The 18,409-nt window shown below is 37.2% G+C and overlaps 1 protein-coding gene across 1 annotated transcript; it reads left to right on the plus strand.

The window, feature by feature from the left end:
* Positions 1–3,844: 3,844 nt before the first annotated feature.
* LOC146911866 (uncharacterized) lies at positions 3,845–4,943 on the plus strand. The gene is made up of 2 exons (XM_085717899.1): positions 3,845–4,361; positions 4,408–4,943. Exons 1-2 carry the CDS (start codon positions 3,845–3,847, stop codon positions 4,941–4,943), a joined length of 1,053 nt encoding a protein of 350 aa, XP_085574025.1.
* The last annotated feature ends 13,466 nt before the right edge of the window (positions 4,944–18,409 follow it).

Below are 18,409 nucleotides of genomic sequence, written 5' to 3' on the forward strand. Positions count from 1 at the left end.
AGGATTAGAACTTTTTGTTCGGTGACAAACTACATTACAAGCCTAGAGACTTTTAGGATTTGTCCCTTAATGTATTTTCTGAGTTAAGGCATTGTAGAATGTTGCTAAAGATTAAGTTTGGGGTTGCTATTGGAATTTACAACCAACTAAGTTTGGGGTGGGGGTACTAGAGAATAAGAGAACAAAAAATGAAAAGAATTATGAAATTGTCATGCAAAATATACACAAAAATGGTGTATCAAAAAAAAAAAGAGAAATTGAATGATGAAAAAGGGACAAAACATTGAAAATCCGAGTAACTTCAAACTCGATTGTCTCTAAATGTTAAAAATGTTCTCTAGTACCTTTGCATTGATTGTATTTCCATAAGGTGAATGAATGATGGATTGAATTTTGCGCTTTAACTTCCGTAGGAATGCCTAACTCAAATTTTGTGTAGCCTACTTATCCAAATATATCCACCCTTTCACCTAAGCCCCGTTATAACCCTAAAGACCTCAAAAGTGTGTAATGATATTGACTTTGATTGATGTTTAGAAACTTTTCAAGCGTATGGTAATATGTAGACCTGCATGTCGACTGGTAGAACCCTGTTTCAATTTGATGCGAGGAGTTGTGAATTGGTGGATGCGAACAAGTCAAGCTAGCTCATCTTTAGCTAGAAGGAGAATGAACTTTTGGGTACTATCGTTTTGTCAGGTAACTGTTATTTTACTGTCATTTGTCACTGTTGCAAGCAAATTCCTTGAGGACAAGGAATGGTTTAAGTTTGGGGTTGTGATGACATCCTGTCATTACGTAATATTAGGGACTTATTGTGACATTTTGATAGAGTTCTCATGCAATTTATACTGTTCTGGAGTGCAAAAAGCTTAAAATTTGAAGTCTGTTCGAAGGAAATCGCGCCACGCCAATTTCAAGCCGTGCTGCGATTTTTGAAGCAAAATTACACACTTCCTGTAAAGAGGAAATCGCGGCACGCCATTATACAAGGCGCGGCGCGATTTTGATGGGTCAGGCCCATGACTTCTATAAATACTGCACTCAATCTGAAGAACAGGGGTTACGATTTTGGAGAGCAAAGTGCGATTTTGAGACATCGGAGACGGCTAGAAGGGCGATTTCTTCATCCTTTTACCCATTCATGTATGTTTTAATTATTTCATTGATTATGCTATTTGTAAACTCGATTATGAGTAGCTAAATCTCTTAGAGATTAGATCCGAGATGAATCTTTGTAACCCTAATTGACACATGTTGCTGTGAAACTCTATTCTGTTTATGAATTCAATTCTAGTTTATTCAATTCAGTTGTTCTTAATGTCTTTTATATCTTGATCACATATAACTTGATTTCGTGAGAATGAATGACCACTGACCATGGCTTTCGACTTAGACCTAATTGAATTGTTCTAATAAACAGGGTTAGTCTAGGAATAGATAATCGTTTGTTAGTGATAATAGGTTAACGTTCGGTAAAACCTTCAAGAATTATTAGACCACCTAAGGAATTAGGAGCTGTAGTTTAAGAAGAGGGTCCTAACTCAAGGGATTGATTAGGGCTAATTTGTTAATCATCGTAAACTAGAAGAGGGTTCATAACAAATAGGTGCAGTAGACCAATTAGGGGAACTTAGAGGATTCGACGGATCTGATCTCATCTCTCCCATATTTTCTTAACCAAATCTTTATTTTCTGTTACTTGATTTAATTAAAATCAAACCAAATCTACCGCCTAGTGGCAAATCAAAATAAACTTTTACACATCCTATTCTTATAACGCGATTGAATTATTGAAGTTAAAACAGTCCTCGTGGGATCGATATTTTTACTACTTCGATAGTATTTGGTGCACTTGCCAAACGTCTATCAAGGTTCGTATTTGAAGGAAAGGGAAAAAGCTGAAATGTATCAATTATAGTTGATGAAAATGATAGTTTTTTAGGAATAAAAAATTGATGATTATAAGTTTTTGGAGAATGCTAACCATTGTCCTTAGAGCATTGGTTAAAGTACTAAAATAGGTAAGTTTATATTGAAAAATGATGTAATTATTACTAAGACAAAAGTAAAGACTTGTATTTCGAAGACAATGTTTCTATTAATGGAATCCTTAACCATTGCCCTTAGGACATTGGTTAGCAAGACCCTAAGTTTTTTTAAGATTTGGATTTTGGGGATGAACACATAAATAAGGATGAAGAGAAGTGTTTTGTTTTTCAGATTTTGGGGACCCTTCCTTTTTCTTTTCCTTTTAATTTTAAATTTTTTATGATTTTTTTATTATTTAATATCTGTTTTTATTTATTTAATTTATAAAATGATTTTGTGTCATTTTTTATTTTTTGTAATTCATTATTTACACACGTGGCATGCCATGTATGCGTTGACTTGGTCAAAATTGACCAAAAAGACTATTGTTGTAAAGGGGTTAAATCTTAAAGGGCCAAAATTGTAGTTTTTGTATATAGGGGGCCGAAATTGCAAGTTTTTGAAAGTTAAGGGGGGAAAAGTGCACTTTAGCCTAAAATTTACAACATTAAAACTTTGAATGAATATCTTATTCAACAATATGCGTTCGTACAATAATAATACAACTCAACTTTTCTAATACATAGTAAATGCGTCCTTGCATATCCATATCATCCTGCAGCGGGAACGAACACTTGCTGAAACATTCATTCGGCTACTAGCTTGCCATCCAACCTGTTTATCTGAAACAAATAAGGATTGGGATGAGACATAATGTCTCAGTGAGTTATACCTAATTTTATTTTATTTATATAAAATATATATTTTGAAACAATTTTAATATAATGTATTTTCTATTAATTGATTTCCTTCAAACAAATCTTTGCTATTATTTTATAGGATAAATTGCATATTTGGTCCCTTATTTAATTTGTGAGTTTCATTTTTGTCCCCTAATTAATAAAAGTTTCGTTTTGGTTCCTTAATTCCATCACCGTATGCCAATTTGGTCACCGTCTATTAATTTTAATCCAAAATCTCTAAAATAGACCAAAAAAAAATTTGACAAATAAAATAGACCAATATTGCAGGTGGTCCATCTGAGTTTTTTTTTTTCTTCTGGAATTATTTATGTTAAAGTTGATGAAGATAAAGGAGAAATAGAAGGATGAGGATTAAGAAAAGGAATGAAAGGTTATGTGTTGATGAGTCATTGTTACATTTTATGGTCTTGCATGATTCAAGGGTCTATTTTGTTTCAAAATAATCAAATGGTTAAAATTAAATAAATTAATAAGGTCTATGGTGGACCACCTACAATGTTGGTCCACTTTAGACATTTTAGATTAAAATTAACGGACTAGGACCAAATTGACAAAAAGACATGAAATTAAAGGACCAAAAACAAACTTTTATCAATTAGGAGATCAAAATAAAACTCACAAATTAATTAAGGGATTAAATATGCAATTTAGCCTAATTTAAAAATAAGTCTTTACTTATACTTTTATTTTAGCTCATTTATCTATCTTTTGTATGTGATTGAGTAGCTTCTTTTTGGTAATAATATTAAATTACACACATATATAATGTGTTCAATACAATGCGGTATATCAACTATGATCTGAAAATTTGTTGAAAATATGGTCGTCTTTGCTAAATTATGGGCAAATATCAATTGCTTATCACTAGACAAATTCCACACTAGAGTTTACTTAAAATTTTAAATTAGTACATGTGGTTAATTTTTCTTGGATTAAACTATTCACAATTCCGTAAAGCGAAACCTAAAACAAGTCTTATTTTTTATACAATAAATCTTTTTCAATTCTTGTCGAACGAGAGGGTTTTGCCTTCAAAGTGGATGTACAATATGAACGCCGTCCCCTTTTTTTGTCATCATTGCTATGTTATCGGGAACGACGTAACATTATGTAAGTGGCTGCACCCAGATATTAATAAGGAGAATCGTGGTAAAGCCAAGGTGGCAGCCGGTCCTAAGAATGTGTCACACCAGCCTCGCGGTGATAAAGGGGCTTCTTCTTCTAGTCAATATGTCCATGTGGTTAAACAAGTTCCAACTTCGGATGTGTTGAATAATGCTACTGCAGGTACGGCAGAAATCAATACATCAATCAGTAGCTTTAGTTTTGCTCAGAAAAATGTCACAGATGTTATCCCTCAAGGTACGCTTCCTAAGTCGGCCGTTCCCGTGTTAGAATTGGCGACCCTTGAAGAGCACATTGAGGAACATCCCACTGATGAGGAGGAATTGGAAGTTATGGTACAACATTCGTTGCCTGTTTCTAATGTTGGAAACGTTGTTGACAGTGTAGAAATTCCAAATTTTGAAGAAGCTTCAGCAACTGATCTTGTGGAAACTGAAACTGGTATGGCAGCATGACACACTAGCTGTGCATATCACTGAAGGTACAGACACTGAGGTCGACATTGTTAACAGGGAGGTCTCACCAACTGCCCAAATTGTTGACAACGACGGTGCAGAACTGGAGAATACAAACAACAACCGAATTGTCCAAGAGGAAGGAATGACACATCCTAATCCTCGAATTCAACATGATCTTGATTTTTGGCAGAAAATTAAGGATTGCCTACCTAGCACCTCCGTACATGTATTGGAAGAGATAACTGATGTTGCAAACATAGAGCAAGTTTCCAATGCTGCAGCATCCGAGCATTCTGTACCACAAATTCAGCACACAACTCATAATAACAACGAGGACACTGCTCAAAATGATGCAGAGGTAATTTTACCCGTACAACAACATGTTAGCAGGAACATTCAAAATGGTCTTGATTTATGGGCCAGAATCCGTGAATATGATCAACGAATGGCTGATGAAGGCTTCACTCAAGTTCTTACCAAGGCGCAGAAGCAAAATCGTAAAAAGCAAATCACTGGCACGCCCTATCAAACCCGGGCAAAGGGTGGTCTTCCATCTTCCAAATGATTATGTTATTGGCGAATATGGGTCATGGGATTCAAAGTTCTATTTGGTTAGAAACTCTTCCGGCTGATTGTCAGTTGCATATAGATTTCTTCGTGGAGTTAGTTTGTTTAACTACATATTTTCTTAGTCTGTAGTAGTTTATTTCAGCATTTTTTTGTTTGTTTTTCTTCTGAGGGTTTTGGTCTAGCCCCCATCTTCTTGTATATTTTTTTCCTTTTTTAATAAAATTTTAGAGTTTGGCGGCATAGGACGGAGTATGTCGGTATGTCGGTGTTTCCTCCTGATGTCTGCCAGATGTCGGTGTTTCCTCCCGATGTCTGCCATTACTCCTTGCTTAGAAAAAAAAAATATAAATATGTGTATCTTACAGACAACAGATTCATCCAAGTGATAGAGAATTGGACTCTTTGCGCATGTGGGCGGGAATTCAATTAACATTTAGTTAATGGAGATGGAGATTAAATGAGTGAAGTATTTACTATTTAGAATTTACCTTACAAATAATAGAACTCTGATAAATTTACAAATATTTAAACACACAACATTTTGATCATGCACGTAACAATAAATTTCATGCGTGATAACCAACCCAAATTATGTATGTTATCTTGTGGAAACATAGAACAAAGTTATATGAAAATTTACGTGACTCGAATGCATTCCAAGTCCGAGTAAAGAGCGATTGATAATAATGCGGTGTGCAAGAATGGAACGTAACTCCAATTGAAGGTGCTACAAATTACTTAAAATTTAACATCAACTTCCTTTTGAACATTAACATCAACTTCATCATCGATCATCAACTCTCACACCTTCAAAGAAATATAACACTTCGTTTATGACGTCTCATCTCATATTTAAGAGTTTGATGGTCTAACCTTAAGAAACGAAGTTTAAATTTTATCCAGAACAATTTTAAAATGATTATTAATATCACTTTAATAATTTTCTCCTCCCCAATTTATATTAAATAAATAAGGGAAATGCTAACCGGTGCTCCCGGAGCACTGGTTTATGGTTCTAAAAAAGGAAATTATATAGTAATTAATGAAGTGAAAATTGTATAATTAATCCATAAAAAGTTTAAAAAGTTTCCTTTTTTTAGTATTGCTTTCCTTTTATGGTGTGCTTAACCACTGCCCTGGGGCACCGGTTAGCATGACCCAATAAATAAAAATAAGATGATACTAGTTGATAATCAAACAAAAGTAAATAGTTTTTTGTTTAACCTTTGACAAAGATATCAATACGATCTAAAATGCACATTACGTTACCATTTTTTTATATGATACTTTCAAATAGTTCTCAATTAATTTGTCCTCAATTAGATTAGAATTTGTCTTTGTATCTATATATCTAACTTAACATCATATTCAACTTCAATAGAGGTTAAACATAGACCTTGTTGATAATTATAAAAGCATACACAAAATTGTACCCTGTCTCATTTTCTGCTGCATGCTATCCTTTTTCCATTTTTTTGTATTCGCCTAGCTTGCTCTGCATGGTACCAATACAAGGGTAGGTCATCACTTCATCATCGATCATCAACTCTCAAGTGTATTTGTCAAGAAGGACTACACGTCACATATTGATGTGAAGTTTCAAAGGATCATTAGAAAAACATTAAAACCAAAAAAATTCAAATATTCTCAACTCAAAAAATATCTTTTTCTTAACAAACCTTGATTTTCAATCAAGTGACTTCTACATCTTTTTTTAAATCAAATTTCAATCAATTTTAATCATATTTAGACTTTATTTTCTACAATGAAAATCAATCAACTTCACCTTTTTAGCCACTTTGGCTCTTTTTACCTTTAAAAACATTTTCAAACTTTAAAATCAATCTTAACAAATCACTCGGTTTTTTACCCCGAACTACGTGATTTTGATCCCACTCGGATACATAGGCCAAAGACTTTGAATTTCCAAATCAACAAAAATACAAAAAACATTTTCTTTCTTTCTCTATTTACACTTAACCTTTTTTACAAGCAAGTAACATTTTAGTACAAGATAATTAAAAGCAAGAGGTTTCTATTGAGTACTATAGACGTTTAGGATACTAATACCTTCCCTTAACATAACCAACCCCGAACCTTTAATCTCTAAAATATAGGGTTTATTCGATCTTTTCCTCTTTTCCTTGGAAAAAATAAAAGCTCGGTGGTGAACTAAAAATTGCGAGACAACGATAATCAATAGCCTGATATCGAAAAATAACCGCGACAGAAATAGAGACTTCACTGGGGACAATCCCCTAAGTGGGTTAAACCTATCTTGTCTTTCTTTATCTTTGTGCTTTATTTTACTTGTAAATTGTAAATATGTGCCTATGTGTTTATCTTTTCACGTGAGTGGTGAGATAAGTCCTACACCCGGACTTGAGGGAAACATAAGATAGGATGGTGGTATAATCAAAGTGCCATACCGAGAGTAAGTCTCGGGTCTTGGTACATGTGATATAACCCTACTCAATTGAGGTCTCTTGAAAGTAATACTATGTCAGCATGAGTAGTTGTAACGCCCTCATAAAAGTGTCTAGAATTTTATAAAGCGTTAAAATTTAATACCGGGTACATTAAAATTTCAATATAGAAATTTACCTGTGATGACTGATAATGTACATATGTCTCTAGGACTCCTGACTGATTATCTGATAACTATACATATTATCTAGATGATATTTGTACTAACTGACGAGCACAAAATATCATACATAATTTGATACATAATTCCCCTAAACTGATAGGGACTAAAATACATCACAACAAGTCCTGAGACATACTTCCACATATAGACATCATCAATGAAGTGCCATAATCAATCTGTAGCCTTTACTTATGTAACACCCACGACGTGGCTTTCGATATCCCACCAGTTGGATACGAAAGGTTCCCGCCAGTTGGAACGGGCACTATCCGTAAGGATGACCCCACGTTAATAAGAGGAACCAAATCACATCGGAATGAGAAGGATCCGGAGACCGTGTAGGTATGGGACTACATGGTTGAAGGAAGGCTTATAAGAATTATTAGGTACTACCCATATCAACAAGATGCATCTTCTTTTCGGTAGCTCATTCCATAAGAACTCCGCAGTTAAGCGTGCTTGACTTGGAGCAATTTTGGGATGGGTGACCTACCGGGAAGTTTCCCGGTAAGCGTGCGAGTGAGGACAAAACACGCTGAAAAGACTCGTGTTGGTTTGTGGGGTTAGTGGCAATCCTTAAAGCAGTCTGGGATGTTACAAAATGGTATCAGAGCAGACCTCTCCCAGTACGGTGTGGTTCGGGGACGAACCAGGCGGAAGCTGGTGGGCATGTAACACCCACGACGTGGCTTTCGATATCCCACCAGTTGGATACGAAAGGTTCCTGCCAGTTGGAACGGGCACTATCCGTAAGGATGACCCCACATTAATAAGAGGAACCAAATCACATCGGAATGAGAGGGATCCGGAGACCGTGTTGGTATTAGATTACATGGTTGAAGGAAGGCTTATAAGAATTGTTAGGTACTACCCATATCAACAAGATGCATCTTCTTTTCGGTAGCTCATTCCATAAGAACTCCGCAGTTAAGCGTGCTTGACTTGGAGCAATTTTGGGATGGGTGACCTACCGGGAAGTTTCCCGGTAAGCGTGCGAGTGAGGACAAAACACGCTGAAAAGACTCGTGTTGGTTTGTGGGGTTAGTGGCAATCCTTAAAGCAGTCTGGGATGTTACAGTAGTCGTGTTTGGCATTATTATTTTCAAGTGACCCATGAAGTTGAGGACCTTTAGAGTTACCTTTTGTTTTATCTTGGTTTTCGGGTGTCAAACATTGATTACGTTTGAACCTTTTAAACCGGTGATATCTTATTTTTTCTTGGGAAGGGAAAAAGTAAGCAAAACCCTTGAGAATCGAGGTCCGGGAGTTGTTTTCGCTACGGGAAGGTGTTAGGCACCCATAACGACTATAGTATCCTATAGGAACCGTCTTTAATTTCTACGCGCGCGCTTTATTTTTAAATGCTATTTAAAAGTATTTATTTAAACCTAAGAGTTTCTAAGTGAAGAATTGGAGGGAGAAGAATGTGTTTGGAGTTTTATTTTAGTTGAATTGAAGGAATTTTGTTCCTTGCCTACGTACCCGTTTAAGGGATCAAATCCACCGTAGTTCTCTTCCAAAAAATGTTTTTGTTTTTGTTGGTTGATTTTAAGTTTGAAAATGAAATTTTGGAGAATAGAAAGAGGCCTCAAGGGCATGAGATTAGGAAATAGTGAGGTTGAATTAGTGAATTGCAAAATATGGTCAAAGTAGGATTAGAGTTCATTGAAATTTGATTAAGAAAATGGAAAAGAAAATACAATGGGATGTTGGATCCCAAGGTTTATTTGGAAAAAATTTGAATGAAGTTGTTCACATTTGTTTGGAAAATTGGTTTTTTCTAAGTAGAAGTCCTAGGCATTCATCTAAACATACAATCCTAAACATACATCTAAACATGCATATTCTAGCTATTTATCTAAAGTGGAGTGTGTGCATGTGTCGGTGCTTGTGTCGGTGTACATCATTAGAGTCCATTGTCCTTTACATCATACCCTAGATACATTCTATGGCCTCTTTGCCAAGAAATTAAAAGTATGAAAGTAAAATATTACAAGAACTCCTAAGTGTTTACATTCTAACTTTGGTACAAATCATATTGCGAGAAGAATAGAGATGAAAATGGGATGAAATGGAGATGCTTATGGTGAATATGAAATATGAAATGAAAAGGTTAGTAGCATAAGGCAATATCAAAGAGGTGAAGTAAGAGAAATACTAGAATATAAAAGATAGAAAATAAGTGCAAACATGGCTAAAATTTGTTCATAAAATGCAAGAACCAAGTGACCTATAATTCTCACATTCCAATTGCATTTTAAAGGTTTAGAAACAAGTCTTGGAATGGGAATTATAGGCAACATGATTTACTTGGCATTTTAAAACAAATTTAAGCATATTTACATTATTTATTTACACAACTAACTTGTAACCTAGGCAATCTATCAATATTCCCATACATGCAGTAAAATCAAGCACAAACAGTGGCTAAACTTCTATGGAATCAAGTGGCATAGGTCACCAAAATTCATCAAGCAATTTGGATTGAAATCAAGCAAAGTTTCACTTATTTTTAGCACAAAATATGACAAAAATAGCAAGAAAAATAACACCTCACTTTTAACCAATTTTATCATGTGAAAATTATCACAAAATGCTACAAAAATATCAAGAAGCCTATGTGAATTTTTTAGGAATTTTTTTTAAAGGTTTTTTGGACTAAAAATCACAAGAAAATTACTAATTCTAACAAAAAAATGGGGAAAAAATGCTCCAAATACTTTTCTCAATTTTTAGCACAAGAAAAAGTCACAAACATGTTGAAAGAAATATTAAGAACACATAGAAAAAAATTTAGGAATTTTTGAAGGTTTTTAGGACTAAAAAGTGCAAGAAAATCGCTAATTCTAACAAAAAATAAGGAAAAAAAACTATACATATTTTTTTTATCAAATTTTATTATGTAAAATGTCATAAAAACATCAAGAATATCATCAAGAACCTATGGAGATTTAATTGGAATTTTTAAAGGATTTTTGAACATGCAGGGGGTATGGACAGCAGAATTTAGCAAGAAACACACAGGGGTGGGGGGTGCAAAGAGCAGTATATGCTCAGCCATGGCAATTGGGCTCAAAAAAAACAGACAGGCCGGGTCAGGCTGGGTTAGTGGAGCGAAAACGGGTTGAACCGGTTCGATTACTAGGCTATAAAAGAGCCTGAACCGGTTCAACATTCATTCCCTCAATTCCCTTCTCTTTCTAAACCAATCCCTCTCTCTCTCTAGTTGCAGACTGCGACGGAAGTGGAAACGGAGAAGACGACCGGAGCCGCTCCGACGCGGTGGTCGGCCGGAGAGCCGCCGCGTCGGAGCCTTTTTCCCTATTTTTTTTTGAAAGTTTTACATCAAAATGCTCCTCTTCTCCTCCTCTTTCCAAATATCCAGTCAAAATTTTCAAGAAACGAACACAGCGGTCTAGATCTAAAACCTACAGATCGGATTCAAACCGTCTTCTTTCTTCTTTTACCCGTAAAAAAAAAGGAACAGAGCACATTTACGACGAAAGTTGAAGGAGAAGAGTATTTACCTGTTCCAGATCGGAGGAATGCGCTATGTAGACGACGGAAGACTTTCAGGAATTCGATGCTCTTTGCTTATGCCTTGCGATTCTGTTCTTCCTTTTCACTTCAGCTTCGAATCTGCTTCGCTTCCCTTGATTCTGCTCATTTCGTCCTTATTCCGTTGGATGTAAGGCCGATCTGGACGGGAACGTCGGCGAGAGACGGCGTTGAAAGATTTGAGGCCGTTGGAAAACGAATTCGTTGATGATGATGAATTTGGTTTAAGGTCTTGCTCAGAGTCGATTTGAATTTTTTCAGAAACGAATTTGTTTTTTGGGACGGCGAAGATGAATCTGGTCCATTCGTTCTTGTTGTGGTTGAATGTTTTTGATGAGTCTGCAGATTCGTGATGAATTGGTGGAGATTTTGTGGTTGTTAGGGATGAAGGAGGTAGTGATTGAAGGTAGTTACGGTGGTTTCAGGTTGTTGCAGTGGTTTCAGGTTGTTGAGGAAGGTAGTTACAGATGGGGGAGGGTGGCGCGTGAGAGAGAAGAAAAGGAGAGAGAAATTTCCTCTCTCTGATTTCTCAGATTCTGGAAAAATGTGTAATGATTGGGGGCCCCTGAAAAATTGACCTGTTGACTGCCTTTTATAGCATGCCATGTGTATGGATTGGACCAATGGGTGCTTGCCACGTGGCACCTGACTTGAACACTCCTTTGGACAAATCTGCAATTAACTAAAAGACGAGGACTGCACTGCAATTAATCAAAGAGGACTTAAAAATGCAATTAGTAGAAAATTAGGATCAAAATGAAAATTAAAATAAAATGAATTAAAATTGGTAATCGGAAAATAACGTAAAGCGAAACGATTAAAATTGACAAAACGGACTAAAACGAACAAATGGCCTAAATGAGGTACTTTAAAGTACCTCTCTGCCGAAATTTCGTGTGAAATGACCAAAATGCCCCTGGGGCTGAAAACGACTAAAAAAAAGACTCAGATGCAGTTAAAAAATGGATTTTTAACAGAAATTGAATCAAAGACTCATACAAGCAAAATTAAAAGACTCAGAGACAATTTTTTTGGATTTAGACAGTACTTTGACACTTGAAAAGACTAAAATGCCCCTAGGGGCAAAACTGACTCAAAAATGACTTCAAATGCAAATTTTGGAATGGATTTTGACATAGAATTGAAATGAAGACTTATTCAAACTATTTGAAAAGACTCAAACAAATTTTTAAAGATTGAAAGAGATTTTATCATGGGAAATGACTAAAATGCCCCTAGGGGCTAAACTAACTAGGAAATGACTCGACTGATATTTTTGAAATGAATTTTGACATGAGATTGAAACAAGGACTTATACAAACCAATTTAAAAGACTCAAACAATTTTCAAGGATTAAAATGAGTTAAATGCAGGAAATGACTAAAATACCCTTTTATGTGAATTTTGCAAATAACATTGAAATAAAATGCAGAGAAAGATGCAATTGATCAGAGACATATCAAATGACTTATAATGCAAGAAAAGAAGAATTGATTAGCATTTTTAGGTCCAAAATTAGGGTATAACAGCTGCCCCTATTTAAGTTTCTTTGTCCGGAGGGTCAAGAGACGAAGTCTTTGAGTTGACGGGACGAAGATACTTAAATATTAAAATTTGCACTGCTTTTGGACATAAAAATACACTTTCAGATTTTTCAAACAAACACGAATGCCATGCAACATTTCATTTATGAATGCAAGACAATCGAACCGGAATCTACGGGCTGTGTCACACCACCAAGGGATTTATAGACATCAAGGTAGAAAGAACGGGCAACAAATAGACAGGTACAAGCTGCTCTTGGGATCGAACTTGGCACTTGACCGGAAACATAGACATATAGGCAGATACAAGCTGTTCTTTGGATCGAACTTGACACTTGATCGGAAGCATAAACATATAGGCAGATACAAGCTGTTCTTTGGATCGAACTTGACACTTGGTTGAAGATACAAACAGATAGGCAGACACAAACTGTTCTTTTGGATTGAACTGGCTGTTTGACTGGAGACATAGACAAAAGGGTTGATACAAGCTGTTTCTTTGGATCGAACTTGCTTGTTGGATTATCACCACATCATGTGGGAGAGTGCAGACTGTTCTCTTAGATCGAACTTGTCGTTTGACCGATAACAAAGCATAAGCTGGGTACAAACTGTTCTTCAGATTGAACTTGCCGTCTGACTGATAACAAAGCATAAGCTGGGTACAAACTGTTCTATCGAACTTGCCGTTTGACCGATAATAGAACATAAGCTGGGTACAAACTGTTCTATCGAACTTGCCGTTTGTCCGGAAGCATAGGTATATAAGCAGGTACAAGTGGTTCTTTTTTGGATCGAACCCGGCGCTTGACCAGTAACAAGATACAAATTGAAAGTCTGGTTTAACAAGATACCAATTGAGGGTAAATTGTCATTGACTTAATTTGAAAGTAGACATGACCATTTTTGTTGGCCCAAGAGTAAATTGACATTGATTTGAATTGAGAATTGACATCGACATTGACATTGACATTGACATTGGCATTGGAGATTGACATTTGACATTGTCATTGAAATTGGAATTGAAATTGGAGATTGACATTGAAATTGGAATTGGAATTGGAGATTGGAAATTGCTTCGAATTTGGACATTGAATTGAAATTGAGATTGCTTCGAATTTGACATTTGGAATTGGAATTGAAATTGAAATTGAGTTTGGCAGTTGAAATTTGGAATTGAGATTGGAGAGTTGAGATTGCATCGGATTTGATAATTGAAATTGAATTGAATTTTGACTTTGAATTGGTGTTGAAATTGAAATTGAGTTTGACAGTTGACAGTTGGATATGCAACATGTATGCATGGTATAGCAAGATTGTTGGATGTATGGGCACATAAAATGCATGATTATGCATGTATGCATGCTTGAAATGCATGATTGGTTGGCAATTTGGCAGAGAAATTTCACAAAGGCAGACAAGACATTGGAAGATTGGGCACATAGTGGCTCGTGCTGCAACATATTCACAGGGGAAAACCTCTTTGGAGAGACCGTCGTTGAGAGACGTATCAAAACCATGGCTGAGGGCAGTAAAACTTGTAAAGGAGAGACCCTTGGTAGGTTCTTGGATACAGGTCGCCATTGCTAGGCGTGTCAGTGCTGGGTAAACATTGGATGTTCGCATCTGTGGTCAATGCTTTTCCAATATTTCATTCTTTCATTCCTCATTTTCAAACCCCACTTTTGCCTGAATCGCCCTTTCGGGTTTTCGATTCACCGGGGAATAAATATTCTTTTCATTGCCCCATTTTTGCCTGAATTGCCTTCATAGGTTGTCAATCAGCGGGGTGCTCATTTTTGCCTAAGCCGCCCTTTCGGGTTTTCAACTTAGCGAGCTTTTCATTTGTATTTTTCATTTTTCACTTTCATTCTGTTTTTCATTCTTGCCATTGACCACAGATCATCCTGGGGAGTAACCTGCTTGTAACATGTATTGAAATAGACATTGATATTCATTCATTCATGCATGTTTTATTGAAATGTACTCTGTTGCTCAGGTTTGCTTTCAAAATAGTCAGAAAAAGATTTTTCAATTTTCAAAAGATGTTTGTTTCAGACGTTGACATCATCAAATAGAAAGAAAATGTTTTGTATATAGCATTGAAAGTAGAAAGAAAAATAGAGTTTCAAACAATAGCACAGGCTCAAATTGATGTAGAAGAGTGAAAGTCAGCCAAGGGCACAACTTCACGGATTTACAAAGCTTGGAAAATGGTAATTTTATTGGTTGGTGATACATTGAACACGATGACCGCTACATTTCATAGAAATTTTGAATTCACAAGTACAGAAGCCTCTGATGAAGATGATCATTGACAGTTGCAGATGCCCCAAGGGGTGATGGTGATTTGCCAGATATAGTTACTTGTCTTTTATTGTCAACCTCATTTTTGCATGAACCGCCCTTTCGGGTTTTCGGCTCATCGAGGCGCTCATTCTTGCCTGAGTTGCGTACAATCTCAGCGAGCTCTTTCATATTCATTTTTTTTGTCCCTAACTTTTGCCTGGATCGCCCTTTCGGGTTTTCGATCCACCGGGAAGCGCATTTTTGCCTAGGCCGCCCTTTCGGGTTTTCGACCTACCACGCTGTTCTTTTCTTTCTAGACAAAGTATTTCTTGACTATATCGGCATTAACAGGATTTGGGAGTTCAACACCATCCATGTGTGTAAGAATCAAAGCACCCCCAGAGAAGGCCTTCTTGACAACATAAGGACCTTCATAGTTAGGTGTCCACTTGCCCCTTGGGTCGGGTTGCTGACTTATCCTTCTTTTCAATACAAGTTCGCCTTCCTTGAATTCTCGAGGTCGGACTTTCTTGTCAAAAGCATTCTTCATCCGCACTTGATACAACTGTCCATGAGTCATAGCATCCATACGTTTCTCTTCAATCAGATTCAATTGATCATACTGACTTTGACACCATTCAGCCTCAGTTAATTTCGCTTCCATGATCACTCGAAGAGATGGAATCTCCACTTCCAGAGGGAGAACTGCTTCCATACCATACACCAAAGAGAAAGGGGTTGCCCCGGTTGAACTACGCACTGTAGTACGGTAGCCATGCAAGGAAAACGGTAGCATTTCATGCCAGTCTTTGTAAGTAGTGACCATCTTCTGAACAATCTTCTTGATGTTCTTGTTAGCGGCCTCAACTGCACCATTCATCTGGGGTCTGTAAGGAGAAGAGTTGTGATGTTCAATCTTGAATTCTTCACACAAATCTTGCATCATGCTATTGTTCAGATTAGAACCATTGTCAGTGATAATTTTGTTGGGAACACCATATCGACAGATGATGTTATTCTTGATAAACTTGACAACCACTTGCTTGGTCACATTTGCATAGGAAGCAGCTTCAACCCACTTGGTGAAATAATCAATTGCCACTAGAATGAAACGATGTCCATTGGAGGCCTTTGGTTCAATTCTTCCGATCATGTCGATGCCCCACATAGAGAAAGGCCATGGGGAAGAGATAACATTGAGAGCATGTGGAGGCACATGAATCTTGTCAGCATAAACTTGACATTTGTGGCATCTTTTGGCATGTCTGTTGCAGTCACGCTCCATAGTTATCCAGTAATAGCCAGCTCTCAACAGCTTTCTTGACATAGTGTGGCCCGAAGCATGGGTCCCAAAGGTACCGTCATGTACATCATGCATCAATTTCTCAGCTTCTTGTTTGTCAACACATCTCAACAAGACCATATCATAGTTCCTCTTGTATAGGATTTCTCCGTCCAGAAAGAATTTGCTAGCCCATCGTCTCAAGGTCTTTTTATCCCTGTTGGAAGCACCAGGTGGATATTCACGATTCTGCAAGAATTGTTTGATGTTGTAATACCAAGGCTTTTTATCATTCACATCTTCGTCAGCCTGATCTGGCATATTTTCAATAGTAAACACATGTGCGGGTCTATCAAGACGCTGAACTTTGATTACAGGCACATCATTCCAGTGGTTGACACGAAACATAGAAGACAAAGTAGCAAGAGCGTCAGCCATCTGGTTTTCATCCCGAGGGATGTGGTGCAGCTCAACCTTGGTAAAGTATGTCAACAGACGTCTTGCATAGTCACGGTACGGGATCAGCTTCTCATGATGAGTCTCCCATTCACCCTTTATCTGATTAATAACAAGTGCAGAATCTCCATAGATGTCAAGGTGTTTGATTCTCAGGTCAAGGGCTTCTTCAATGCCCAAGATGCATGCTTCATACTCAGCTATGTTATTCGTGCATTCAAAAGTTATTCGAGCGGTGAAAGGAATGTGGTGCCCCTGCGGAGTCACAATGATGGCTCCAATTCCTTTACCGTAAGCATTAACAGCACCATCAAACACCAATCCCCACTTGCTATTGGGATCCGGCCCTTCATTGATCAGTGGTTCTTCACAGTCTTTTGCTTTCAGAAACATAATCTCTTCATCAGGGAAATCAAACTTAATTGGCTGGTAATCATCAAGAGGTTGGCAAGCAAGATGCTCAGCAAGGACGCTTCCTTTGATTGCTTTCTGAGCTTTGTATACAATATCATATTCAGACAACAACATTTGCCAACGTGCAATCTTTCCAGTAACAGCGGGCTTTTCAAAGATGTACTTGATTGGATCCATTCGGGATATCAACCAAGTTGTATGATTCACCATATAATGACGCAGGCGTTTGGCAGCCCAAGCTAAAGCACAACAAGTCTTTTCAAGCATCGTATACCGAGTCTCGCAGTCGGTGAACTTCTTGCTCAGATAGTAGATAGCATGCTCTTTCTTACCAGTCTCATCTTGCTGACCGAGAACACAGCCCACTGAATCGTCTAACACTGACAGATACATAATCAAAGGCCTTCCTTTCACTGGTGGGACAAGGATAGGTGGTTCCAACAGGTATTCTTTAATGCTATCAAAAGCTTCCTGACATTCATCATTCCATACAACAGGCTGATTCTTTCTGAGCAATTTGAAAATTGGTCCACAAGTAGTAGTCATGTGAGATATGAATCTTGAAATATAATTCAGACGTCCGAGGAAACCTCTGACTTGCTTCTCAGTTTGAGGGACCGGCATCTCTCTGATGGCTCGGACTTTGTCAGGATCAACTTCAATGCCTCTTTGACTGACAATGAAGCCTAGCAACTTTCCAGATCTTACACCAAATGTGCACTTGTTAGGGTTCAATCGCAGCTTGTACTTTCTCAGTCTTTCAAACATCTTTTTCAAATACACAACATGCTGCTCTTCATCACTTGACTTCACAATCATATCATCAACATATACTTCAATCTCTTTGTGAATCATATCATGAAACAGAGTGGTCATACCCCTTTGATAGGTAGCACCAGCATTTATCAAGCCGAAGGGCATCACTTTATAACAGAATGTTCCCCACGGAGTAATGAAGGACGTCTTTTCTCTATCTTCAGGTGACATTCGTATCTGGTTATAGCCAGAGAAACCATCCATGAAGGAAAATACTTTGGATTGAGCAGTACTGTCAACAAGCACATCAATATGAGGCAATGGGAAGTTATCTTTTGGACTAGCTTTATTCAGATCTCTGTAATCCACGCACATTCGAACTTTCCCATCTTTCTTTGGTACTGGTACGATGTTGGCAATCCACTCAGGATATTCAGCTGTCATGAGGAAGCCCGCATCAATTTGCTTCTGCACTTCAGCCTTGATCTTAAGAGCCATGTCTGGACGAGACC

This window comes from Medicago sativa, chromosome 6, assembly GCF_051527215.1.
Source record: "Medicago sativa cultivar Bolivia chromosome 6, Bolivia_mono, whole genome shotgun sequence".
Taxonomy (NCBI): domain Eukaryota; kingdom Viridiplantae; phylum Streptophyta; class Magnoliopsida; order Fabales; family Fabaceae; genus Medicago; species Medicago sativa.